Source organism: Ruditapes philippinarum, unplaced genomic scaffold, assembly GCF_026571515.1.
Source record: "Ruditapes philippinarum isolate M1 unplaced genomic scaffold, ASM2657151v2 ctg885_1_1_1_1, whole genome shotgun sequence".
NCBI lineage: Eukaryota > Metazoa > Mollusca > Bivalvia > Venerida > Veneridae > Ruditapes > Ruditapes philippinarum.
In genome coordinates, this window is record NW_026857915.1 from 309,714 (window position 1) to 337,497 (window position 27,784).

Genomic DNA, 27,784 nt, shown 5'->3' on the forward strand with positions numbered 1-27,784 from the left:
CATCTTCAGGTCATGATGTCTGAATGTTTATTTTGAAAAATAATAATGTAATATATCTCAAATTGTGTTATGTGTGGAAGTAAGTTTTTTAATCAGTTTTATTGCTGATGAACTCACCAAACTAATTATAATATAATTTCAGTGCTGTCTGCCTTAAATCATAAAATGATGTCTATATTTTCCATAACAGGTTGATATATTTTGGAGGAGAGCAATATTTGATGGAGGAAGAAAGATTCACTGTCTGGTAAATGCTGACATGTTAGATTATGATGTCAGTGAAGCTGCAGAGAGATGTCTAGAGGAATATCTGCTGGAAGTTCATCACAATGAAGGTATTTAGATACCTGTACTTATAATAGTAATGTCGAGACTGATATGTGAGATTTTAAGGGTTCCTACAAATGTCACATATGACACGGAATCTTTTTATACAACTCAAAGGAAAATGCCAAAAATTTAATAATAATACTGCGACTTGTGAATCACATATATATAACTGGATCCATCGCAATTCAACAAGTTCTAAGTATTTTAATCATCAGTGTATGTATAATTATCTGTTCATATAGTATAAAATAAAATTATACTTTTTATTTATTATTATACCTGTCTAATCCGAACTCGTCCGGACCAGAATAAAAGTTCGGATTAGAAAGGTTTCCGGATTAGAAAGGTTTCCGAATTTTTATGCTCCCTGAAAAATTTCGGGGGAGCATATAGTCGTCGGGTTGTCGTCCGTCCGTCGGTCCGTCCGCACTCACAGGAGAGTAATTATGTGGCTAGAGGGACAATAGGTAACTGTTCTTTCTCTTTGATGTCATTCATTCCGTAATGCTTTTATGTGGCTATTTTCTTTTGTGTGGCTAAAAAGAACAATAGAGCAGAACAATAAGCAAGTAGCCACATAATTACGGTGTCCTGTTGTGAGGAACATCCGTCCGTACCGTCCCATTCGTGTCCGGCCCATAACTTAGTTATTTGAAGTCGGATTTTTAAAACTATTTCACAGAAATGATCACCATATTGAGACGACGTGTCGCGCCGCAGCATTTGTCGCTACTTGAAGGTTTCAATGTCACAGGGCCTGACCTTGCATCAAAATCGTGTCCGGTCCATAAATTCTTTATTTCAAGTCGGATTTTAAAACTATTTCACAAAAATGATCACCATATTGAGACGACGTGTCGCGCGCAACATTTGGGTCACTACCTTGAAGGTCAAGGTCACAGCATGACCTTGCAGCAAAATCCTGTCCAGCTCATAACTTTGTTATTTGAAGTCAGATTTTTAAACTATTTCACAGAAATGATCACCATACACGCAACATTTGGGTCGCTGCTTTGAAGGTCAAGGTCACAGCATGACCTTGCAGCAAAATCTTGTCTGGCCCATAACTTCGTTATTTGAAGTCAGATTTTAAAAATATTTTACAGAAATGATCACAATATTGAGATGACGTGTTGCGATCAACATTTGGGTCGCTATCTTGAAGGTCAAGGTCACAGCATGACCTTGCAGCAAAATCGCGTTCGGCCAGAAACTTCGTTCCTTGAAGTCGGATATAACAACTATTTCACAGGGATGATCACCATATTGAATCGACGTGTCACATGCAAACATTGGGCCGCTACTTGAAGGTCAAGGTCACAGCATGACCCTTGCAGCAAAAAATCGTGTCTAGCCCATAACTTCCTTATTTTGAAGTCTGATTTTACAACTATTTCACAGAAATGATCACCATATTGAGACAATGTATCGTGCACAACATTTGGGTTGTTTTTACACTTTGAACTTTGTCTGTGACATAACTCTGACACTACAAGAGGTATACCTTCATGTGTCTAAAACCTATTCGGGGAGCATCACCCGGTTCAACCGGCTCTTGTTTTTACATGTTTTTTTTTTCATGTTATTTGCAAAATAGTTTAAGGAAAAAAAGGGAATGCATTTGAAATTTCAATTCAGATATTTTATTTTTGCACTCTCTTATCGTTTATGTTAATACATGTGAATACAAAAATAAAGAAATAAATAAATAAGCAAAAATATTATGTCCTCAATGGTAAGTTAACCTACGATGTTAAACAGGAGGCCGAGACATGATTAAATATTCGTACAGCATTTGTCAATTGTTGTTTTACACTTATCCGAATCAGCGACTATCCAAATTCACTGACAGTTTTCATTAATTTTCATTACTGTTAATCACGTATCATTGAATCCATTAAAAAGGATTGAATATATATTTCTATTGCATAATATCAAAAATATTATGAATGCTGACGAAAAACAATCAATTAAGCAATTATAGACAGATATCAAGACAAGCTAAGTGTAATTTTTCACACCTTCGCAGATCATACGTTTCACCCATTAATCAAACGAAATTACACTTATCATTTTGGTTTATGTTTACACCTGCAAGATTCGCGATTATTTGTTATTTTGAATGAAGGTGTGATATTTGGCAAAATCTGTTCGAATCCGAGAGGTAAATTTTAAAGTAAAATAAGAACAAAAATTGAAAAAATCATCCGGAATTCGGAGTAGACAGGTTCCGGATCCGAAAGGTTTTTTTACTATTGAAAATAGAACGAATAAAATCGGGACTGGACACTTCGTTCGGATAAGAAAGGATTCCGGATTAGAAGGGTTCGGATTAGCAAGGCTCCACTGTATAAAATTCGAACAAATGATGCTTTTAAGATTATTACCAGTAAAGCTCATGGAAAAGGCCCTGTCCTACCAGCAAATTTTACGAGAGGGCAATGCATTTTTAGGTGGGGGGCTTTTGTCTAGAATGCTCCTACAATTGGTTATCAGACCTTTCACCTAGAATTCATACAACCATGGAAGGATCAAATTAAAATGAATAACCAGTTTGCTCCCTTCACTTGCATGTTTGACAGGTAAAATACACCTGTAACTTTTAAAATCAGCGATTTAAACTTGCTTGCATCATGAGGTAAACTTCGGTCTCAATAAAAAGGGAGCTTAATTAATTCAAGCTAATGTTTATTGTAGTTATGACACAAAACTGCTTTTATTTAATTTCCAGTTTAGCTTTCATGTCAAGCTCACTCGAAATTTGCCATATTTTATTTTCAAAGCATATGACAGAAACATTAGAGTTGTGAAATAATTAATATTCAGTTGCAATCTTATTTATATTTATTTTTTATGCCCCCGCCATGTAATGGCCGGGGCATATAGTGTTACCCTGTTCCGTCCTTCCGTCCTTCCGTCATTCCGTCCTTCCGTCATTCCGTCATTTCCGTCATTCCTGTCATTCCGTCATCATCAGTTTCCGTTCATTATCTTTAGTAACGGTGCCACTTTCAACTCAAATTTACATATGGATTGTCATGAGGAAAATACAAGTCAAAAATTCGAATTCTTGTCATGGTTCTTGATTTTTTTGCAAAGTTATGCCCCTTTTACTTCAAAATAAAATGAAATTTTCAGTTTCCGGGTTCATTATCCCCAACGGTTACAACCACATTCAACTCAAAACTTGACATCAATGGGATATATGTTCATGAAAAAATACGGTCAACAAGAAGATTGAATTTTGGTTCATGGTTCGAGAAATTTTTGCAGAGTTATGCCCCTTTCACTTTTGGAAATAATATGAAATTTTCAAAGTTTTCCATTACCAACTACGGTTCTATTCCCCAACCGGTACAAACACATTCAACTCAAATTTGACATTGGATATAATTTCATGAGAAAAATACAGGTCAAGGGTTTGAATTTGGTCATGGTTTTGAAATTTGCCCAGAGTTATTGTGCCCCTTTCACTTTTTAAAAAATAATTATGAAATTTCAGTTCTGTTTATTATCTCCCCAACGGTTTACAAACACATTCAAACTTCAAATTTGACAATATTGGATATGTTTTTGGAATGCCCAGGCCAAAGTTTGAAAATTTGGTCATGGTTCAATGGATTTTTGCAGAGTAATTTTGGCCCCTTTCACTTTGAAAATAATATAAATTTACAGTTTCTGTTCATTATCCCTCACCAACAGTGTTACATATTAGAACTCCAAATTTGACATAATGAATATGTCAAAAAGGAAGGGCGCAGGTCAAATTGTTTAAACTTTCGGACCTCATGGTTCGATGATTTTTGCAGAGTTGGGTCCCTTTCACTTTTGGAAAAATATAGATAACATCTTAGGAAATAAAGCAGTTTAAGTTTAAATTTGGCATGTTTCAATGATTTTGACAAACTTATCTTTCTTGAATGTTGGAAAAATTTGAACTTTCAGTTTTTCAGCACTCATACTTTTGTGGAAATTATGTAGCCATTATTTGGCTTACAAATATGAAATATGCTTTTTTTTCAAAAGGTTAAGACTGAATAATTTCCCATTGCCTTGAACATTGTATAGAAAATGGTTTTGTTGTTAACATTGAAAAGTTTTTAAGGGCTTTTGAACTTACAATTAAAAAAATAATTTGTGCAAACAAATTTGGAACTAAATAATTATAACATCTGAAATTTTGGCTGCATGCGGGGGCATCCGTGGCATGATGACACATTTCTAGTTTTATTTTTAAATAAGGTTAATTTTGTATTAATAATACTGTAGTTTTGTTTTAAAGAGTGACTAAAATGCATGAATTATGCACCTATTTTTCTGCTACTTAATTTTGATTTAAACACAAGTTAAATAATAACCAAAGTATGACCGAACACAGGTTACTTCAAATAGAATGAAATGTTATGCTTTATGATAAACTAAACGTATGCCTGAACACAATGTAGAATAGAATCTATTTGAAAGACCCTGCTGAACTGTAGTATCGAGTATCTTAAATTTGATAAATTTAGAACTGGAATTTATTTTGTTTTAAACGAAATAGTATCTAGTGCATGAATTTAACATCAAATTTTATTAGTTTTTTAACTCATAAAGCCAAAATAAGCAGGCTGGCAGTATCACTCAAATTGAAAATATTTTAGAAAAAAGAAAGAAAATACAATTATTTCAGACTTGAATTACCATCTCCTTGTTATATGTGGTTCTGACAATGAGTATAAATCCACAATGGCCTCTTCCCTGGACAAATTCAAGAGACAACCATTGTTGGGAAATATATCTCACCTACGGGAATACCTATCAACCAAACTTACAGTCTCACAAACAACTATATCTGGAGCAAGACCTGCAGCTAGTGTTGATCATCAAAGGTCAGAGAATTTAGTAAATATTTGTATTCTTTAGCAATATATATACATGTATATACCCGAAATGTAATAAACATATTATTAGATACATGTATGTATTAATTGATATGAATGTTAAATTAATAAGGTCAGACCAGCTTTTAGTGAAATTAGGTTTAGTGTGTTTCTGTGCTTCCAAGTATCACAACTTTAATGAAAAGATAAAATATACAGATGTATCATACTAATTGTAGGTATTCTGTTCGTGTTATTAAATCATGGAGAGCAGGAGTTGGGAAAACCTTGTATAAAAACAGGAGAGAGACAGATGTTTCTCGATTGAACAAAAGGGCAGTTAATACCGTGACAGTGTCTATACCCCTACAAGAGAAAACTATAGATCTACATTATTTAATAGAGAGACTTCTAGAACACACAGCAAAACCAGATGAGGTCACTGCCAGACTCTTCCACATTGATGTGGCTCATGAGGTAGTTTTATAAATTCAATTTACATCCTTACGACTCATATTTATATTTATAAAAAACATAATACTTTAACTTTTGTAAGTAGGATGGATACATTTTTATAAATTTTTAAGATGATAGATTGTTCAATTATTTTTCAGGTGGAAAATGGAGTTGACTATTTACTGTTCAACCTTTTGCTTCTTGGATGTTTGACAGACAAGACAGGTTTTGTTTGGAGGAAATCTCCTACCGATCTGTACCTAATTGAGACCATGCCTTTAATGATGCAGACTACTAATAGAAAGGTTACCATTTACCACATGTCTTAAAAAACAGAATTGCATTTCAACTTAATATGATTTTACACATGTGTGCACAATTATATCACAAACAGTGATTTGTTGTTTATATTTTGTGATAGATTTTAATACGTTTAAAAACAGCTTAAAATGAGCAATGTTGGATCAGCTTCAAGCTAACTTAGTCTTTGACTTCGGCTTGTAGAGTATTTATTCAGATAGACGTAGCTTAAATTTTTGGTTAAATTAACACTATTTAAGACAGTTTATGTGACATGGACTGGCAAATTTTCAACTTTAATCCTTCTCCTGGGACAAACCGTAGGAAAATGATTAAATTTTCATTTTATACACTTCACCGCAATCAAATTTAAAAATGCATTGTTCACTTGAATAAATAGTTAGTTACTCTCTGCTTTCATTAGAATTTATATTTAGGAGTGAAGTATTTAGAAAAAAACAAAGTTTTGTTTTAGACATTGAAGTGTTGCTCTGGAAACTTATCACTTTAAATTTAATATCGAATAGCGGCAATAAATAATTATAGCATTATTATCATATATGGCCTGTATTTATTGTTTAACATTGAATATGTGAATATTTGCTGCTGATTATTTTTGTGAAAAACTGTTTTTGTGATTTAAAGGTAGATGACTTAGAGTATGCACACCCAATGTTGAATATTTTACCAGATCTTACATGTCGATCACCTCAGGAAAGTTTGCAAATTTATTCTGGGGTACAATTGAAAGGTATACATTACTACAGTATTTTTTTTTAATTTTTGCATATCGTATAGTTCATGATGGATAAATATTTCAGGTGCACGTATGAATCCCAATAAATAATTATAGAAAATTTTGAGGAAAATTTTTATAAATATTATTGAACTCTAGCTTCCGACCTGATGGTGATGTACTAAGATACATTTAATTGAACCAGGTAAATACATGTTGCAAGACAAGACATAATACTAAATTAAGAAATATCAAAATTGAACAATTTTAATTACCTTACTTTTAAGGAATAATTCGAGAGATAGCGGTACTCACAGACGATATCCTGAGATGTCTTTGAAATGTAGTCCTAATATACAAATTACAAAAGTATATGTTTACTTGTCTGATATATTTAGGTTACAAGGACTCCGATCAGTTATTTGATGAGCAACAGTTTAGAAGCCCAGTATTCCAGCGTACATTCCAGTACTTGTTGAGACTAGATCAAAGGAGACAACTTGATGATGTCCAACCAGACGACCCAGAGGAAGATCCAGAAACATGTCTACAAACTCTTTTAAGGTTCCAGTGAATCCTTCTAATGTTCTTAAAATGATATCAAAATATATTTGAAACTATCTACTTGTACCTATGACTTGAAAGTATACGCACTTCCTTACTGTCATTTCAAAAGTAGAGAATCTGGTCAGTTACCCAAGGTTATGCTCATTTTATATTTTCTCAATGGCCATTATTTTGTGTTTCCAAAATACATTTTCCTTTTTTCAATCATTACTTTACTGATGCTTTATACCAGTATGATATTATTTACCTTATTGGCCATTAAAAATGTCCTTATTCCAGACATTGTGGATTAGAAGATCCATCTTGGTCAGAGCTTCATCATTTTGTTTGGTTTCTGAACACACAGCTGGTAGATTTTGAGAATAACATGTTTGTTAGTGCAGCTGCTGCAGAAGATCTTCCTGGATTCTCTAAATTTGTCCTCAGATTTCTTATACAGATGTCAAGGGTATGATAATTTTCTTAATATAAGTTCAGCTGAAGAAATTGTTAAATGATATACACCAGTTCTTGGAATGAATTTGGCCAGAATGCTTATTGGGAGCTTTTCAGGACAAATATTAACATCTAGTTCATATTGTTCTGAAATAATATTGTTTTAAAATTGGTATTTAAGTCACCAAGTATATTCATTCTTATAAATTGGTGTTAATTTTATTATGGAATACTGACAAAAAGTATGTTGACAAATAAGAAATAATGAATTTGTCAGATTGAATGCAAATTGAGAGTTAATTGGTAAGTTCATGATAGGTGTCGCACTTGCACTTTAGGATTTTTCAACAAGATCTTTGGATATGAAGGAAGAATCACCAGGGCTTAAACCAAAAACCAGAGAAAATAATATCCAAATGGAAATTGATGTTGGTGAAAATGAAAGTGATATTGATGATGATGACGATGTTGATGAGGAGGATAGTGATGAGGAGGAAAATAATGATGATAGTGTGTTACAGGCATATCAAATGAGAAGGACATGGGAGAGCAGGTACAGTTGATTTAAAATTAAATGCAGTATGTATTGAGTAGTTCTTGAAATTTGGTTTCTTGAAAGTATCGAAAAACCATATTGAAGGACTGTTTGATAAAATTTGTTCGTGAGAGATACTGAAAGGCGCAGCATTTTACATGCCCTAAACACTGAACTATGTATTTTGTAATCTTGATCTCTTTCATGATGGCTAACCAGAAAATTGAATGTTTGACACTTTGAAATATCATTTGCAAAAATTTCTTTAAATTGTACATTTATTTCTAAGTTGTTCATGCTGAGGTTATAATATTTAAAAAATAATATATTTTGTATACATGGCAAAGTTTCACACATATTTCATACTTTTTCAGTCCACATCCATACCTGTTTTTCAACTCTGATAGATTTAGTTTCACCTTCCTTGGCTTTTATATTGAGAAAAGTTCAGGAAACTTGATAGATCAACAGACAGGGAAAGTTTTAGAACGAGGAATAATGACACCGAATTTGTATGACTCCCTTGTTAGAAACCATGCACCAATACAAGAAAACTTCGATAACCTGCCTAGGTACAGTGTACAGAAATTTATTCAGTACTAAGTTTAGCATTCAGGTTACTATCAAACCTAACTTTAAACACAATGGAAAGACAAAAAAGGGACATATTTGGTATTTGCTGATATTCCTATGAAATGGCCATTAGTTTGGAAAAAGGATTAAGATACCCCTCTATATATTGAATAAATTTGTTATATAAAAATTCCAAATTAGATTTAAATCCACCGAAATGAGTACAAATAAAAGGTACCTAGGAAGAAGCCACTCAGCTACAAAGGATTTAAGTTAAATCTCTAGTTTATCTACAGTTTATATTTTGTGGAAGCTGTAAGCATATGTGGTACTGCTTATGTACAGTTACATATTTAAATGTACATGTATATTGTAATGCCTTTATACATTATGTATGTCCTTTATTGCTCAAATTTTGCCTGGGTTAACTTTTATTTGTTTAAGGTTACAGTTTTTTGTCTTCTGCACTACATATGGTTTTCATTGATGATTCTGTTAAACACGATTGGCATATGTTATTCATCTTCCAAAATAAAGGTAAACATAGATGTCTTATTGCAGAAAAGCACATGAACGTAAGTGTTCAGAATTTCAAAGCCTTAATGAGTTTACTTGGAAATTGTTGTTGAATGAAGGACTGGTACATTATTATAATTGAATAGTATATGCTGCCTGAATATAGTAAATCATTTTACATAATTTTTAGACACGAAAAAATCTTGAAGCTATGTAAGTGTATGGGTTTAGATATGCCTCATGATCCTGATGACACCTATGAGTTGACAACTGACAATGTGAAGAAGATCATGGCAATATATATGAGGTTTAGGTATGTAAACAACATTTAATTGTTAAAATGGGTTTACATGAAGTCATTTTGATATAACTAACCAATTATGCACTTTTTCTGTTCATAATTCTAGTTACAGAATATGTAATAAACATACTGTGACGGTTGAGTTTTTATAGGCGTCAACTGAAATTTCAAATGATAAATCTATTTTTTCTGCTTCTGTATTGCAAAAGGTTTATGACTGTTTTTACATTAAAACTCGATCCATCCGGAGTAAGTTATTTTGCAAATTAATTATGATGTTAGATATTTATTCATGTAATATTTTTAAACTATGTTGGGTAAAGAATACCTAAGAATGTTAAAACACAAATTGTTTAGATATGCAAAAAGTCTTAATGCATGTGTGATGGAGCCATGTAAGTTTGACGACATTGTTTTGTTATTTTAAGTCATTTCAATATAATGCTGATTTTAATATTTTAAGTACTTTAAGAAAATCTTGTTTAGTATTTCATACAACTTTTTTTTCTGCCTGTTTTAAGGTGTGATATACCAGTTATCATTATGGGAGAGACAGGTTGTGGTAAAACAAGATTGGTCAAGTTTATGTGTTCTCTACAACAACCCCCTGGTGTTAACATGACAAACATGATTCTCATGAAGGTACTAAAAACCATTTTATGAATTTGAAATTAATTTGTTAGTTATTAATTGCTAATTAATAGAAAATTTATTGTAAAAATGGTTATAATGATAATAGGATTTTTAAGGATACTTTAAAAGAAGTCAGTTGCAACATTTACCATATTTAGATAACACAACATTTGTCGAAAGAATATAATATTGGGTTAGGATCTTAAGCTCTAATTTGGATTAAAAAACTGGAGATATCTGGCTTAAATAATACGGTTTTGTTGGTAAGGTTTGTCAGTGGATATGTTTATGGCTTCGCTAGAAAGAACAATAACAGCGGACAGCAAACACTGACTTATAAATATTTAAATTTAAACAGTTTTTACCTGCTTTATTTCGAATTTTTGTGCCATTTAGATTTACCCCCTTGTCCGTCTGTCATCCGTCCGTCCGTCCGTTCTCTTTTGTGTCGCACATAACTCAAAAAGTATTTGACGTAGAGTCATGTCACTTTACAGGAATGTTGATCAGCATGTGTAGTTGTGCACCTGGGTATTTTTGTGTGCATTTTTTTAGTATTTTTAGAGTTATTGTCCTTGACTTAGTAAACATTTACGATTTTCAACTTGCGTCGCACATAACCCAAAAGGTATTTGACCTTGAGTCATGAAACCTAAGAGGAATGTTGCACAGCAATTTTCAACTTGTTCATGCATAGCTCAAAGAATATTTGACCTGTAGGTCTGAAAATTTACAAGAATGTTGGTAGGCTATGTACTTGTGCACCTTAGGGCTGGCTTGTGGATTTATTCAGTATTTATAAAGTTCCTGCCCTTGATTTAGTAAAAGATTTTTAGTTTTCAACTTGTGGCACATGTAGCCCAAGAAATATTTGACCTAGAGTCATAAGATTGACAAAACAGTGGAGTGAGGGAGAACCCGTGTCCTATGGACACATTTCTAGTAACTACTATGTTTACTAGGAAAAATCCTTGGGAAGGGGCAAACCATTGAACAGAGCAAATAGTCGGAAAGGGCAAATCATTTGGACCCTAAGATAACGCCCCTCCCCCCCCAAAAAAAGCAATAAAACAAACTTGTTAACATCTTGTAGATTAAAATCCTGTTTTAGGTTTATCAAGAAGGACACACCCATATGTATTGGTACATGCTTCTACTCTAATGCCGACTTTAGTGTCTCATTCTAGGGTAAATGATGTAAAGAAATATGCCATTTGACCTTAACATTACCTCATTGATAAAAAAAATATTTTAGCAAAGTGTGTTTTTGTTTTGATTGAAATGAAAAAACTAGTCCAATGTTATTTTCTTAACATCTCTATTAAATAGAAGAGGTACTACAACCTGTTACCGTTCGTTTAAATATTGTGGTATGATTTCTATTACAATATGTAATTTACAATTTGTAAGAGATGTGATCCCAGTTCTACTATCATGATAATATTAATTTTATGACACTAATTATTGCTATTTCACTCGGAATATTAGTGTTAATGAAATAAATATTACAAAAAATAAAGAAATTGATGATATGAATTATATGAATCTTTTATTAGGTTCATGGAGGGACGACTAACAAAGACATAATTAGGAAAGTTAAACAAGCTGAGAAAATTGCACAGACAAACAAAGATGAATACGGAGACCAAGTTTACACTGTTCTGTTCTTTGATGAAGCAAACACAACAGAAGCTATTGGACTTATTAAAGAAATCATGTGTGACAAAAGTATGGAAGGAAAGAAACTGAAATTGTGTGAAAACCTAAAAATGGTTGCCGCTTGTAACCCATACAGAAAGTATGTTTTTCTGTATTTACCATGATTGCTACCACATGAAAACTATTCAGTAGTCAAGTACTTCTCAATGTAATCAAAACTGTAATAAATGTTCAGTTTAACTTGATCATCAGATAGTATTTTTTATATTACTAAACGTTTAACGTTTTCTCTTTGATACTTGATAAAAGTAACATTATATTCATGTTTCTTTATTTGCTTATTGGTAATTAAAGAAGAGCAAGCTCATTAGAAAAATTTGGCAGGACAAGTATTAATATGTATTCACACATTTAAAGAGATTAGGAAGTGTCTACATGATCTTGAATACATGACAGTGATTTTTTATTTGAAGTACAGTTTTTCAAGTGAAAACAATTTCATTTAGGCACTGTTTGAATTAGAAAAATAATTGGTACATAAAAACCTTGTCAAACATTGTTTTATCTACGACAGTATTCTATGAAAAAGAATTTGGACCGGTCATCTTAAAGACCTGTTCTATTTTGATGTTAGGCACTCAGATAAGCTAATCAAAAAGTTAGAGCAAGCAGGACTTGGTTATCATGTGGATGCTGATGAAACAACAGACAGACTGGGGCGGGTACCAATGAGACGCCTTGTGTATAGGGTCCAGCCTCTACCACAAAGTTTACTGCCCCTGGTATGGGACTTTGGTCAGCTGAACACACAAGTGGAAGACCTTTATATCAGACAAATGGTCAGAAGATATGTAAGTTGATGTTTTGTATACTACCTAAAAATGTTTCTTTTTCCATTCAGTTAAGCCCTTATTTTTATTATGCCCCTGCCATATAATGTCCATTGACATATTGCTTTGAACTTTGCACACTTTTTAACCATCATGACCCCAACCTGTAGACAGGAGGAGGTAACTGTATAAAGCATTTTGACAGAATTATGCCCCTTTTTCGACTTAGAATTTTTGTTAAAGTTTTTGTAATACCTCAAATATTTTCAAAGTTCATTGATATTTGGCTTTGAAACTTTGCACACTTGTTCACCAACATGAACCTAACCTGTAAACAGGAGGAGGTAAATGTATTAAGCATTTTGACAGAATTATGCCCCTTTTTCGACTTAGTATTTACGTTAAAGTTTTTGTAATACCTCAAATATTTTCAAAGTCTATTGACATATGGCTTTGAAACTTTGCACACTTGTTCACCAACATGACCCCATCCTGTAGACAGGAGGAGGTAACTGTATTAAGAATTTTGACAGAATTATGCCCCTTTTTCGACTAAGGGTTTTCGTTAAAGTTTTTGTAATACCTCGATATTTTAAAAGCCCATTGACATATGGCTTCGAAACTTTGCACACTTGTGCACCAACATGACCCTAACCTTTAGACAGGATGAGGTAACTGTATCAAGCATTTTGACAGAATTATGCCCCTTTTTGACTTAGAATTTACATTTAAGTTTGCATACCACCTCAGATATTTTCATAGCCTATTGACATATGGCTTTGAAACAAGTTCAAATTTTATACTCTTAATAATAGGACTCTCTTCAAGGCCCATAATTGTAACATGGTTTTAAAAAAATGCCCTTTTGTTAAATTAAAAAAAATTTACATTATCAAGGCTTTTTTACTGTCAAACACTAAGAATAGTCGAGCGATGCTGTCCTACCGACAGCTCTTGTTTGAAGAGTAATGCCCCTTTCAATTTGAAAATAATATGATAATTTCAGTTTATGTTCATTATCTTCCCAACAGTATTACACATTCATCTCATATTTGTCATATGGATACGTCAAAAGAATTTGCAGGTCAAGTTTGAATTGGTCATCGTTCAATGATTTTTGGCAGAGTTATGTCCCTTTCACTTTGAAAATAATATGAATTTTTTAGTTTCTGTTCATTATCTCCTCTAGGGTATAACACATTCAACTCAAATTTGACATATTGATACGTAAAAGAAATGGGCAGGTCAAGTTTGAATTTTGTCATGGTTTGATGATATTTGGCAGAGTTATACCCCTTTATCTTTGAAAAAAAGGAAATTTTCATTCCCCATTCATTATCTCCCCAACACTTATACATATTCAACTCAAATTTAAGATATGGATATGTCATTAGAATGCACTAGTCAATTTCGAATTTAGTCATGGTTTGATGATAGCTGACAGAGTTATCCCTCTTGAACTTGAAAAATCAGAACCGCCTTCGTGGTCGAGGGGTTAGAGTCGATGACTTCTAATCCAGTTACCTCTCTGGCGTGGGTTCGATCCCCGGGAGATGCTTTGGTAGTTTAGCACGGAGGAAGGTAGTCTAGTACTGGTGTAACTTTCTAAGAACGATGGTTAGGAAACTACCTGCCTATATGACTGAAATACTGTAGGGGAAAGGCGTAAAATGAAAAAAACAAACTAAAGTATTATAACATCTGAAATTGTGCCTGCATGCGGGGGCATCTGTGGCGTGACGACACATTTCTAGTTCTAACAAAGTTAAATTAAAAGTAAATTTATGAAACTAAACGTATAGTTTGCTATGGTGACATATCTTTGTATTTCAAGAAATGGAATTCACGAGTTTGTATCTGCTTATCTGCAAAAAGTTAAAAAAAATATATACAAAATTCCTGCTTCAAAGTCAGAAGACGATTTAATTATTCTCATAAACTACATTGCGTTGAAAACTTAGAATTCTTTTATCATTATGCACATAATGAATGAAAGTGTCATTTTAAATATTTGGGCAATTTATAGATTCGAGATGACAAACTGCCAGATGTACCAGGTTTGATTGAGGTTGTTAGTTCTATCCTGACAGCATCACAAGAATATATGAGAGAACAAAAGGTAATAACTACATCATGCCTTTTTGGAATGAAACTACGACAGTGTTGATCATTGTGCGTATCAGTATCAAATATTGCATTAGATGTGATTAATGAGTTATTGTCCTTTCGCGTAGACCTAAATATGTTGCTGTTTGAAGTATTTAGTATCGTTTTAAATTTTCTAAAGAATTAAAGCTGTCAAAACAAAACTTTAAGCAAACAAATTCGGGAAAAGGTTATGTATAAAATAGTGTTGATGCTGCTTCACATTTTGAAACTGTTTCACGTTTTTGTTTTCTTTTTACCTGCTATTACTTTTGCCTATTATTGTGTTATTTCAGGATGAGTGTAGTTTTGTTTCACTACGAGATGTTGACAGAGTGCTGACAGTTATGAGCTGGTTCTACCAACAAAGTCAAGGTAACAATACATTGTTCAACCTGATCGATAGGAAACTAGGAGCTGGAGTAGACAATAGTTTGTTCGGGATGGAGGAGGAGGAGGATGAGCAAGAAGATAATGATGAAGATGATATAGTGTATAGACAGGTTTGGTGTTTTTAATCGTATTTATGTTCTCAGATGTTACTTTGAAAAATTGTTAAGATTTCACTATATCTTTCTTTTTCCTATTTTTAATGAAAGTTAACTGTCTAAAACTTTACATTTCATGTTATAAAACTATATTTTAATTTATTTAAATTAGATATATTTGGTTGAAGCTTACAAAGATGTAGGATTTGTTTTAGTAACATTAGAAATACGTACTTATCGTGTATAATATCGTACTTGTTTCAAAGTTTGTGAATTTAGATATACAAAGACGAGTATGATATATGAAACGTTATTCTTATCCTAGATTGATGATCATATAGATAATATCACACGCTCTCTTATCCTGGCTGTCGGGATATGTTATCATGCCTGTCTTAAAACCAGACAACAATATCGAGAACACATTTCACGGTATTTTACATCACCTTGTGAGCTACATGGAGGAGAGGAACAAATACAGGAAGAAATTGAAAAGTACTTGAAATGATTTTATTGTTTTTACAAAAGATCTTCTGTGCCTGTAAAATTACAAAGTTACAATAAGGAAAGTGAACGATCTGTAATTCAGCTACCATTGTTCTACTGATAAAAGCAGAATTATATCTTTTAAATGCTATTAATTGAGAAATAATCACAACTTGTGTTTCCAAGGGTTTTTGTCAAAGATGAATCTGTGTAGAGGAACTCCTATAAAGCTTTTTTGTATTAAAATGGAGCTATCATATGGCTTGCCATTGCGTATACTACTTAATTAATTTTTTGCATGCATCTATTTTATGAGGCACAAAGTGTGTCAACTCGGTACTTAACTGCTATCCTTTTGATTATTGTTGTGAACCACATTTAAGATCTATAATATTGCTCTTGAATGACTTGGGGCTGCATCCCAACAACTACTGAATTTATTGACCTAAAATCTCTCACATGTCTTAGATCATAATTTCAGGTCATTACCTAGACTCTTAACTCTCGGTTGGACTTTAAGTGAATTATTTCCCCGCCAAACGTCATGGTTATCATTTATTTTATGAAACTTGCAATGTTGTCTTGAAATCTTATTTGATTTTATCACATTATAAATGTCTGACCTTAATTTTCGTAAGCAGTACTACTGCCGTGCTATTCAGCTACAAGTTTGTATCAGAAATAGTTACCAGATGCGATGAAAAGGGTTTTTCACAAGTTGAGCTATGATGTCAACAAATTAACACACATTTTTCACATTTTCTTAAAAACCTTAGTTTCTTAAGTGATAACATCAGTTTCACAACATTGCATATGTTTTCATTTTTCTTTTCTTTCTTTTGCTTTATCCACTGATAAGCTGTCAAGAAGTTTTCCTAGATCACGTTCATCTTGAGAAGAATATAGCTCGTAACATGGCACTGAGAGAGAATGTTTTCATGATGATTGTATGTATAGAACTACGGATCCCATTGTTCCTTGTTGGTAAGCCTGGAAGTTCCAAATCCCTCGCCAAAACCATTGTTTCTGATGCTATGCAGGGAAATAATGCCAAAGAGAAACTTTTCAAGGAGTTTAAGCAAGTAAGGATTTATTTTGTTACGCATTTAATTCTTTATTTCATTCTAGAAACAAGACTATCATTTTATCATCACGTTGAAATAAACATGCATATTAATTTTAGTAAGATTTTCTCATTTTTATTTAATCATGACAAAACTTATTTTGTGTATTTATTTTAGGCTCAGATGGTTTCATTCCAGTGTAGCCCCTTGGCTACACCAGATACTATAGTTGCAACATTTCGACAATGTGCACAGTTCCAGAAAGACAAAGATTTGGATACATTTGTCTCTATTGTTGTCCTTGATGAAGTAGGATTGGCTGAAGACAGTCCAAGAATGCCACTTAAGGTAACTTTATTGAAATAATGTTTTGTAAAACTCTGAATTCTTTCAAGGCTTATGTTTATTTCTGATATAAAGCATGAATGACAATTTTATTATTTATAAACATATATTGTGTTAACATTTGGCATTTCTTAAGTTTCACTGTGCTGATTCAGGTTTGTTTACAACAGAACATTATTCCTGTAGGAAAAACATTCTTCTTAAAATAATATAAAAAATATCAAATTAAAAATGTTTCATCCGAATGGTAAATAATACTTGAATTCAATCAAAGCACAGAATGCACTGAATTTGTTTGGGTCTCAGAATGTCAGAAAGGTGAAGGTTGTGAGATTATAAACCAATTTGTTTGTAAAGTGTCACCAAATTCTGTTTCCAGTGTTATAACAATAGTAAATTGGCTATAAGACTAATTGCAACACTGATATTTAATTCAATGTTTATTTGGCTTAATCAATTAAATAAAATAAATAAACAAAAAGAACATGAGTTGCCTGGACTGGGATTTGAACTTCGGACTTCTCACTTCTAAAGCGAGCGTGTAAACCCCTCGACCACAGGGAGTTATAAGATAATAGCCTGAAAAATACCACATTATTCTTAATTAGAGTAACCCTTATTAATTTCGATATATTTTGTTCACGGTTAACCTGTTGTTTACCACTGAAGTAAATAATCATGGAATATAAGAATGTAAGCATGTATATCCATAAGAATAACACAATATTAGAAATCTTCGACCAATCGGGAACTATTTTTTCGTTACGAAAATTAATGCACCTGTCATTTGACAATTTTGTACGCAGTGATCTCCTCTTAATTTTTCGGCGTTTATGTACATATGAAGGGAAGTAACCCCTTCGAGGAGTTTGGACTACTTTCGGCATTTGCAAATAAGAACATCAGGGTCTGAAATTTCGCTACCATTATAACAAATAAATATGAAACAATTCCCCAATGGAGAAAACCTACCTGTCATAACAATAACAATTTAATGGGGGAACTCCTATTGGATTTTGTTCTGAAATATGCGTGGAAATGTAAAACATTACATTTTTTCTTTTTAATAATTTAAAAGCAATTTTAAAATTATTTTCTCTCCTTCAATTGAAATGATCTCATGTGACGGATTACTTTATCACAGAAATGCTGTCATGGAAGCATTCTTGTAAGACTCCCAAACAGGCAGTTTTACTTTGTATAATTTAAGAGACAAGTTATAGTTAAATGTAAATTAAATTGTTGGTCAGTATTATTGATTTAGATTTCTTACAAAGCTTCTTTACCATTATAACTCTGTTTCTACACAGACACTTCATCCATTATTGGAGGATGGTTGTCAAGGTGATGAAGAGCCAGAAAAACACATGAAGGTTTGTGAGGGATCATTGTTGTATTACAATTTATTGATTAAGATGGGCATGCTTAAATTTCAAGTTTTTATGAAGCTGACAGTTTGTGTAAAGGTTTTTCATTTGAAATTGTTAACTAGAACATCACATAGCTTTATAAATACAATCCATTTGACAGTATAACATTTATCAACTTATAGGCAGTTGACCCTATTGATTTTTGCTTCACTTTGTACTATTTTTATCTTATCTTCAAAACTGACTGTCATGAGATTTGTGGAATACATTACAAATAGTCCTGGACACTGTCACTAATGCACCTTTGATGAGGCTTATCCTTTGTTTTGCAGACCTATTGTTTTTTCCCAAAATTTAATAAGTGAATCAAAGTCTAAGTAGATACTGGTAAAATTGACTGTTCTATTTGTAGGTTGCATTTATCGGTATATCAAACTGGGCATTGGATCCTGCCAAAATGAACAGAGGAATTCTGGTACAGAGGGAAGTTCCAGATCTTGAAGAACTGAAAAATAGTGCAAAGTATGATGCAGTTGTTTTAAGAATTTATTTTTGTAAATATATTTAGTATTATCATGGTTTTCAAGTACAACTACATTTGTCGTATCGTGATCTTTTTAATTACTTGAGAGTTTTGTTAACATTTTTTTTAAAAATATAGGTAGTGTAAACGTCAGATATTATCATTACATTATGTATTATCTTCCAAACACAATTGGGGTTGTGAGCTCTTTGTCAGACTGGCAGCTCTTGTTGTCAACATTATATAAAATATTTCCTATACACCATGTATCTCTCTGAGTAATAACTATAAAATCAGATAATACAGCATAGATATGTCTTTTAGTAATTTCTTTTTGTAATAAGACAAAAATTAACGTTACAATTTTCAACAGTGGTATATGTCAGACAGAAGATGAACTTGGCAGCTGGATTAAACCGCTTATAGAGCCAATGGCAATTTCCTATCTGGATATTTTTGAGAGAGCCTCAAAGAACATGAGGGAATTTTATGGATTAAGAGACTTTTACAGGTAATTGTTACGCCATAATTTAATTGTAAGCAATTTAAAATACCATTAACCAACATTTACTCTTCCAATCCACGAAATACATCAATGTGTTTGTATATGCTTACTGTATATATTTATGTTGCACAAACTGAAATAAATATTGTTAAAACTAACATTTACACTTCTTTATGAGAATAATAGTATTGTCTTGCTTTTTATTCATATTTGTCAAGGCTCGTACTACTTTGTCAGCATGATGATTGAGAAAGTATGTTTTGGTACTTTAGGTAAATTGTTTGGAAAAGAAATGAGTGCTACAGATGTTATTGATGTTTCAGTTTAGTGAAAATGGTGTATTGGTTTGTGGAGCAGTCCAAACAAAGGCCAACATGGTATGAAATGTTACATGCAATTTTGAGAAACTTTGGCGGTCTGGACGAAGTTAATCCTGTGAAGAGTTTTAAGGAGAATCTTTCCAAGGTTGTTCATTTTGATGAAAGGGTAAGGATGCTACTTGCATATCCTTTCTTATGGGGAGCAACATACATATTTGCCCATGTCCATCCATAGACCGAAAACAGTAAACTGTCTATCATATGATACATTTTCCATGAAAATAGATCACCAGGATATTTAAAAGTAAAGCATATTATCACTGTAAAGTAAACAAAAATGTTTTAAGTCTCTATGGAATTTATTCTTGATGATTTCTTTGTCATTTGGGGCCAAAAATATCACCAGGTAAAAACCGAAAAAATTTGTTCAAATGGTCAAGACATATTTCCAAGGTCAGTAATAAATAATTATATTTCCCTTCCTTTGAAACATCCCATTTCAGGTACCTAAATAAGTCAAATTTATATAATTTACTACATATATCATTAATATGTGAACTACGAGGATTTCAAAAATTATGACAATGACAAAACTTTATTGAGTTACATTAGGCCACCGGTCCGTACACACATGAAGATTTATAATACAAATAAACATGTATTGATGCTAAAATCAGACATGTTTAAGACATGAAAAATATATATAGCAAAATGACAGCATTTATAATAGCAATAGTATAGGTACTAATTATCTAAACATAGACAAAATTGATCTCGTTCTCTATGCGCTATATATAGAAAAGTTGCAAATTTTTTAATAGTATCAATATGTTCAGATGATACCAGATTAAACTATTTTATATATGAAGGATTTTTCCAGAAATATATGTGTGTGTTATATTAGAGTAGAGTGGGCAAATGAGTACCAAATGGTTTTCATTTGCTTGTACACATTCACAAAATGGACAATATCTATAATCATGCTCAATACAACTATATAACGCAGTTTCTCTCGATAAACAATGTGATGAAGACCGAAAATTTGCTAAGACACTTCTAAAAAATTATAATATTAATACAATAATCGTATTTTGCAGGTGAATTAACATTTTGAATATAATCCATCAATTTCACATTTAATGATTATTTTGACATCCAATTTTATATACATTGGTCTTTTAATCTATTGACAAATATGATAAAAATAAAATTGGATGGTCCACAGATTGCATTTCCCAAATATATCCACATCATTTTTATTTCAGTTAACCAATTTAATGAGTAATTACCAGTATTTTAAAAAAAAATAACATTCTTCTGAAGAATGCATATTAATAATACGCATCCAATATTTGACAATACATAAATAAAACGTTTACAATCATATTGATGCATATGACATGTTACCTGTTCCCATACCTCGCAGCCATACAATAATACAACATCAGATATTTTGAAAAATGTTTGATAGTGTATGCATCATAAATAATTTAAAGAGATGACAATATGAAAAATACTTGTATAGCTTTATTGGCCTTGTCCTCTGTCATTTTATATAGACATAAGCGATCAGTAAAATACAAACCAACACATGAAAACCATATATTCTCTAGCATCTATTCTACCTCCTCTTTTGAAAACAGTTATTTTAGTTTCTCAACATTAACATATATATTTGTATCTTAAAATCAGTACAAAATTCATAAAGCAAATGAAATTGTTTTTGAAGAAGTGTCTGATATCAAAGCTACATAGTCTGCAAAAAAAAATCATAACTATTTCAGTTATGTCAGAACATTATGACAACTAAAAATATATTAAGTTCATCTATAAATAGACAGAAAAGGACGAAGCTCAAGGCACAACATTGTGTTAGGCCTCAAGGGCATCTGAAATATTAGTGTTAACTCAAAAGAACAAGAATAAAGATCAACAAGGCAAATGCAACGTTCACAGGACGCTGCCCCACGACACACTCAAGTAGGGCACCCAGAAGGCACCAAACAAAAACCTGGAGTGGACAAAAGGGTGAAAGGAGTGGGACATGTAATGTGAAATAATATAAACTAAAACGGGCCCATTAGGGAATTAAAGGGATAAGGGCTGTAAGGGTTAAAAGGTGGGTGGGGGGGGGGTAACAAATGGGAGAGGGGGGAAATTGAGAAAATACCTACCATCAACGACAATCCAACAAGACAGACATCACAAAACATGTAAACATCCAAAACAAGCAACAATACAGACATGAAAAAACACGTGAAGGAACACAGAGGGTTACCGCCTTGGGACGGTCAGTGGTCGTTAAACCACTGGGGAGTTTAAACCGGTTTCAAGCCTTTGCAGAACGATACACTGAAATAATTGATCGATAGTGATTACCGTTGATATTATGTTGACAAAAATAGAATACAATATATCATGGTTAACATAATAAAATTTTTGTTGGAAGTCAATTAAAGCAATCCACGTAGATTATAGTATGATTCAAATACTTATTTATAATTTAGGATAAAATGAAGGTATATCCATTTGTTGAGTATCCAGATCTAAGTCCTGTTTGTGATTCTGTTATAAGTTCAAATGCTTGAACATAAAATGTAACATGTTTAGTGATAATGAATAGATATGTATAAGTAAATTATTTATGAATACTGTACAAGCATCTATTTAAAAATTAGAACAAAAGTTTCAAAGTAAATTCAACTATCTCTCGGTTTATATATTAACAACTCAATAATATGAGTCCTATATAAATTTGTGATTCTCTTTGACGGATTCTTCTCTCGTGTTTAGTAAAACAACAGTCATTTGGCAATAATTAGTTTTGAGCAGCAGTTTTTTTGTGGGAAGGTATCGAGATGGTAAACAAACAATATATAAGTTTAGGCGCAAGTTAAAATGAAACTTGCTGAGATTGTATGTTCTTTCCTTTGGTAAGAATATCTCATGAGATCTACAATTTGTTCCTAACAGATTCAGTCAATGACAGTTTATTTTTGACAAGCTTGGATTTATAGACTTAATCAGTTGATTAAAGAGAGAGACTTCATGCAATATCAGTAACAGGCGATGAAAGCGTTTTCTATGATTTGAAGGTGATCATTTCAATATCATAAAGATACTAACGAACTACCTACAAGAATTTGGGCATTTTAAGAAGGTTGCGAAGTGAGCTTGTCAAATAATACCTTATAATTCGTCAACATGATATATTATCTAATGATTTCTGCAAAGTAGCATTTAATAAAGCATAATGCAGGGTGATTATAAATTAAATACATTTTTAATTATTTTAGCCCAAAAGAACAGATCCAGACTGCAGTCCTGCTGGTCTAGTACAGGCATGTCTGTTTGACTCAAAAAATACACAAAGGTATGTGTTTGTTTTAACTGTTCAAAATAGAAATGTATTTTTATTCAGTCAGTATATGCTGTAATGAAGACGACTGATGGAGTGTTCAATAGGACATTGTTAAGTAACTTATTAAGCTTTATTGCCGTTATGCAGACTAGATCTCTGATTATTGTGTATAAATATTGTATCATCAATACATAAGGAGTGATTTTAAGAGTAGGAACCAGCTTTGCCAATGTTAAATTTTATTTCATTATTACTTCAGCTTAGCTAATCTTAAGCAAATCCCAAGCAAATCTCACCTAAACACAAATTGAGCTATACAAATTACAAGATACCCATGAAGTTTTGATCCTGTCTTGTGCATTTACTGCTTATGATTTCTTTAATCTCATACCTTATTCTTTGAGACAAAAAGCTTAATTATCAATTTGAAGATATTTAATTTTAATTTTTACTTATCTCCCAGATTTTCCTAGTTTTAGGCTTTTAGCTTGAAGATAATATAAATGTATAATATTTTTAAAGTCACTCATGGATAAATATAAATTTGTTGAGTTGTTTTTATTTAAAAAAGTGAGAGTAGATACCTGCTACTGTTAACAGAGAATTATGGTACATTAACAATCATACAACAACAGATTCTGTCTAGGAGAGGTGATATCAGACCTATTACCATATTTGGTAGTAGCTTTAGAAGTGACCAGGAGTATACACAGGTCAGGCTATTGTTTCAAAGCTTACTGTTGTTTTCTATCCCTGTTATAATTTTAAGTCAAATTGATTGCAAGGGATTTCAGTCAAGGTTTCGTGCATAAGACATTTGCATATTTGTTGTATTAGAATATTGCTTGCTAAAAATAAATTAATTGGACAAAACTTTCAAATTAAACAGAATGCTGCTTTCTTACGCTTTTTTTCTGAAATTATTCAACAAATTATAAAATATTTTGTACTTAATTATGTTTTTATTGAATATGATTGCACTATATTTCGAATAATTCTAATATATTAAGCTTTTAATTGGATGGTAAGTGAAAATGTGTTTGTAACTCTTCAGATCATTAACTAAATGTAGATTTAAAAGTTTTGTTTCGTTTTTCTATAGGTATGTCGAAACATCAACAAGATCAAAGTGTGTATGGAGACAGGAAATACTGTGGTTTTACTGAACTTGGAAAATCTCTATGAGAGTTTATATGATGCCCTCAATCAATATTATGTATATTTTGGTGGAGAAAGATATGTTGATCTTGGACTTGGAACACATAGAGTCAAGTGTCCAGTACACAAAGACTTCAGGTACTTGTATATGCCATGGTCATTTTTTTTCAAATATATTAAGTTCTTTAAATCATCTCATGTGGTCATAATATTCATACCAAATAGTTTCATTTATTTTAATTAAAAATGCATGTTTATTGTAACATTTGAATCTAGAATTTAATTATTGTACACATTATTTAAACTAAACATGAGATTGATATAGCATGAAGCTGGCAAGACTCTCAACTTCATAAAGCATATGACTGCTGTTGACTGAAAAATCTTTTCTGGCTAATCAGTATGAAGATTTGAAATAAATGAATCGGGGAGATGTTACTCTAAAAAGTATTTTGAAATTATAGTCACATGTAATACTTTTGCATGTATTTCTTTCTGTCGTTCCTCATTCGAACTACATGTACATCTATAAAAATGTATAATGCTTTGTATTTCAGACTGATAGTAGTTGCAGAGAAACAGACAGTATATAAGAAGTTTCCTATACCTCTTATCAACCGTCTAGAGAAACATTTTCTCACCATCAACACAATGTTGTCATTAGAACAACAGCGATGTAAACAGAAGTTGGAAAACTGGGCCAAGGAGTTTGTAAAGCAAAGAAAAACTACAGACTTACATCAAAGGCATGTTTTCTTATATATTAACCTTAACTGATTTGTATGACAATAAAAGCTTAATTTGTCATAGAACGAAGCAAAGAAATAATACAAAAAAACTTAATTTTCAGTTACAGTTTGTTATTTACAATGAACAAAAGCATAATCTTGAGAAAGCAAATTGCTCAGTTTTTGCATAAATCTACCATGCAGTAAACATGATTTTGCAAAACTGTTTACTTACTTTAACCAAATTATACCTTGTAACTCACTGCTACCAAGGCATTACCTCCTTTCAGTCAAATATCGAAATTTTTGCTCCCTTTTACCAAACATTTTCTTAATATCAAACAAATACACCCCTTTCTGCAAAAATATTTTATTCTTATCTAAACGTTCATTTATAATACCCGTATATCGAACATTTAAATAAATTTTTCAACATGTATTCCTTTCTTACAATTTCTCTCATTTTCTCTTTGCTACAATTAATGCCATTATCTTTTCCCTAAATTAAAGTTTTGCTATTTTTTTTTACTTATTCAAGCTTTGATTTGAAAGCCACATGCCTACAGATTTGTTCTAAATCTAATAAAAGTTTTGAAAATGTAATTAAAAGTAAAACATTGTGCAGTGAAAGAAGGTATTTTACACATTGCAAACAGCACCACAGAAAGGTCACGCAGTAGAACTATGGTGTTAAAGATCAGTCACCAATCGCACATAACATGTAAATACTAACTTGAATCTTAAAATATTTTGACTTTACTAAAAATCTTAATACATTTTTTCTTGAGTTTGGTTTCCCTAAAATATTTTGGCTCGTCTGGTGGTTTGCATCTTTAAGTGCATCGTTCAGAGTTACTTTATGTTTTCTAATTGTCTTTTAAAATTCATTTTTATTATTTCTTAGATTCTTTTGAATTATTTCTCGGAAGTCTCCTCTTGGTCAAAACTTTTACTATTTATTGAAATGCCGGCTGAAGAGTATTATATTACTCAAAATTAGTAGCAGATAAAAATCTTTAAACTCAACCTGGTGTTGTATGTGTGTTCCTCACCTTTTAAATAATAATTTACTGAATATTGCAGGAAAGAGAAATCAGAGACAGAAGTTGGAGATGTGTTTATTGGTTACCATGATGACACCTGCTCTGCTATTGTGTTAGATGTTTGGGAAAAGCCTGGAAATTTACAAGATGACATAAACAGGGATGAACAGGTACATTGATTTTGGGGGTCTCTAAACAGCCTCCGGAATAAGTTTGCAAATCCCGAATTTTGCAAAGTAAACTACCCTCTTTAATGAAAATTCAATTCAAAAAGTTAAATCAAACAGTAATTTGGATGGAAATAGTCAATTATTAGCCTTTTATACAAAGAAAGCACAAAAGTTAAGTGCTGGGCAATCATTCAAAGTGTGGCATCCTATGGGATATTTCCATTCTGCCATTGGATTTTATGGGTCCTATGGGAGCTCCACATGGATTGAAAACCCCATTTTCATAAAATGGGATTAAAAATACGTGGGAGAAAAATGTTTTAATTTTTTAAAATATTTTTACATGTATTGATTATTATGTACTTCTTATGAACTTATAAGTATTTAAGGAAAATATTTAAAGAAATTTACAATCCTCCCATTGGCCGAACTTAGCCATTAAGGAAATGGGAGAAATCCCCCATTACAGCATAAGTGGAAAAATACCCCATTACAGCATAATGGGAGGATAACAAAATGGGAGAATTCATTCATATCTATTTTGTTTAACAAATCGTGACAGGAAGTTTAAAATTTAAAACTTTTATATAAGTTAATATTCTGTTTCGGACTTTTTATATGAAAAAGCACGATTATTTATTTCATTACTGTGATATAACCTTGTTTAGTTTAACTGCACACACATGTTGACATTCACAAAGAAAATCACACGAGCACTACCATTGTTGCACATTTTTAATATGAATGACGAAGGAAACTATGTTAATTTACTTTTTTTTAAATATAATTGCTAAACTGAACCAATAAAAAACAACAATAAATTTCTGTATAGGAATTACTGTATAATACGTTTTGTTTGATCAAAGGAAACTGTGTAAATTGACATTTTTTAGAATATAACTTCTGAATAAGAATTACTGTAAAATATGTTTTGTTCGATTTTGTTGAAAAGTTATATACAAAAGCACATTTCATGACATTGAAAATCATGTTATATTCAATCTACGACAAAAACTGATTTGTTTGGTCAACAGAACAGTAAAAAATGTTAAGAAATCCTGTCCAAGAATTCCTGTATTCGATATTTGTTTGGTTGCCCGAACTAAAAAAATTACAATAAAAAAATACATTATAAGACATTTTTGTCAGTTAATCAAAACAAAATTGCTTTAGAATGGAAAATTTTAAAAAAATGCAAATATTGGCATTTTATTATTTTGACCGAACGAAAAAAAAATCATAAAAATCCTGTCCAAAAATTCCTGTGTAAGATAATTTTTTGGTCGACTGAACAAAAAAAAATACGATGAAATATTCTGTTCAAGAATTAATTCCTGTGTAAGAT

At 31.9% G+C, this 27,784-nt stretch overlaps 1 protein-coding gene across 1 annotated transcript in view; it reads left to right on the forward strand.

Moving 5' to 3' along the window:
• The window catches only part of LOC132751499 (E3 ubiquitin-protein ligase rnf213-alpha-like), a gene marked incomplete at its 3' end in the record, with an annotated part of 150,663 nt that overhangs the window by 104,478 nt on the left and 18,401 nt on the right, over positions 1-27,784 (forward strand). Inside the window, exons 30-56 of the mRNA XM_060741665.1 lie at positions 191-335; positions 5,003-5,201; positions 5,432-5,669; positions 5,807-5,953; positions 6,594-6,699; positions 7,083-7,248; positions 7,531-7,699; positions 8,025-8,239; positions 8,596-8,793; positions 9,501-9,623; positions 10,133-10,253; positions 11,801-12,042; positions 12,538-12,754; positions 14,760-14,852; positions 15,175-15,381; positions 15,692-15,861; positions 16,712-16,934; positions 17,094-17,264; positions 18,572-18,634; positions 19,044-19,153; positions 19,528-19,665; positions 19,983-20,145; positions 23,276-23,352; positions 23,912-24,053; positions 24,443-24,636; positions 25,056-25,244; positions 26,310-26,439. Of these exons, the coding sequence (XP_060597648.1) occupies positions 191-335; positions 5,003-5,201; positions 5,432-5,669; positions 5,807-5,953; positions 6,594-6,699; positions 7,083-7,248; positions 7,531-7,699; positions 8,025-8,239; positions 8,596-8,793; positions 9,501-9,623; positions 10,133-10,253; positions 11,801-12,042; positions 12,538-12,754; positions 14,760-14,852; positions 15,175-15,381; positions 15,692-15,861; positions 16,712-16,934; positions 17,094-17,264; positions 18,572-18,634; positions 19,044-19,153; positions 19,528-19,665; positions 19,983-20,145; positions 23,276-23,352; positions 23,912-24,053; positions 24,443-24,636; positions 25,056-25,244; positions 26,310-26,439 (4,356 nt within the window). The remainder of the gene's footprint in view (positions 1-190; positions 336-5,002; positions 5,202-5,431; positions 5,670-5,806; positions 5,954-6,593; positions 6,700-7,082; positions 7,249-7,530; positions 7,700-8,024; positions 8,240-8,595; positions 8,794-9,500; positions 9,624-10,132; positions 10,254-11,800; positions 12,043-12,537; positions 12,755-14,759; positions 14,853-15,174; positions 15,382-15,691; positions 15,862-16,711; positions 16,935-17,093; positions 17,265-18,571; positions 18,635-19,043; positions 19,154-19,527; positions 19,666-19,982; positions 20,146-23,275; positions 23,353-23,911; positions 24,054-24,442; positions 24,637-25,055; positions 25,245-26,309; positions 26,440-27,784) is intronic.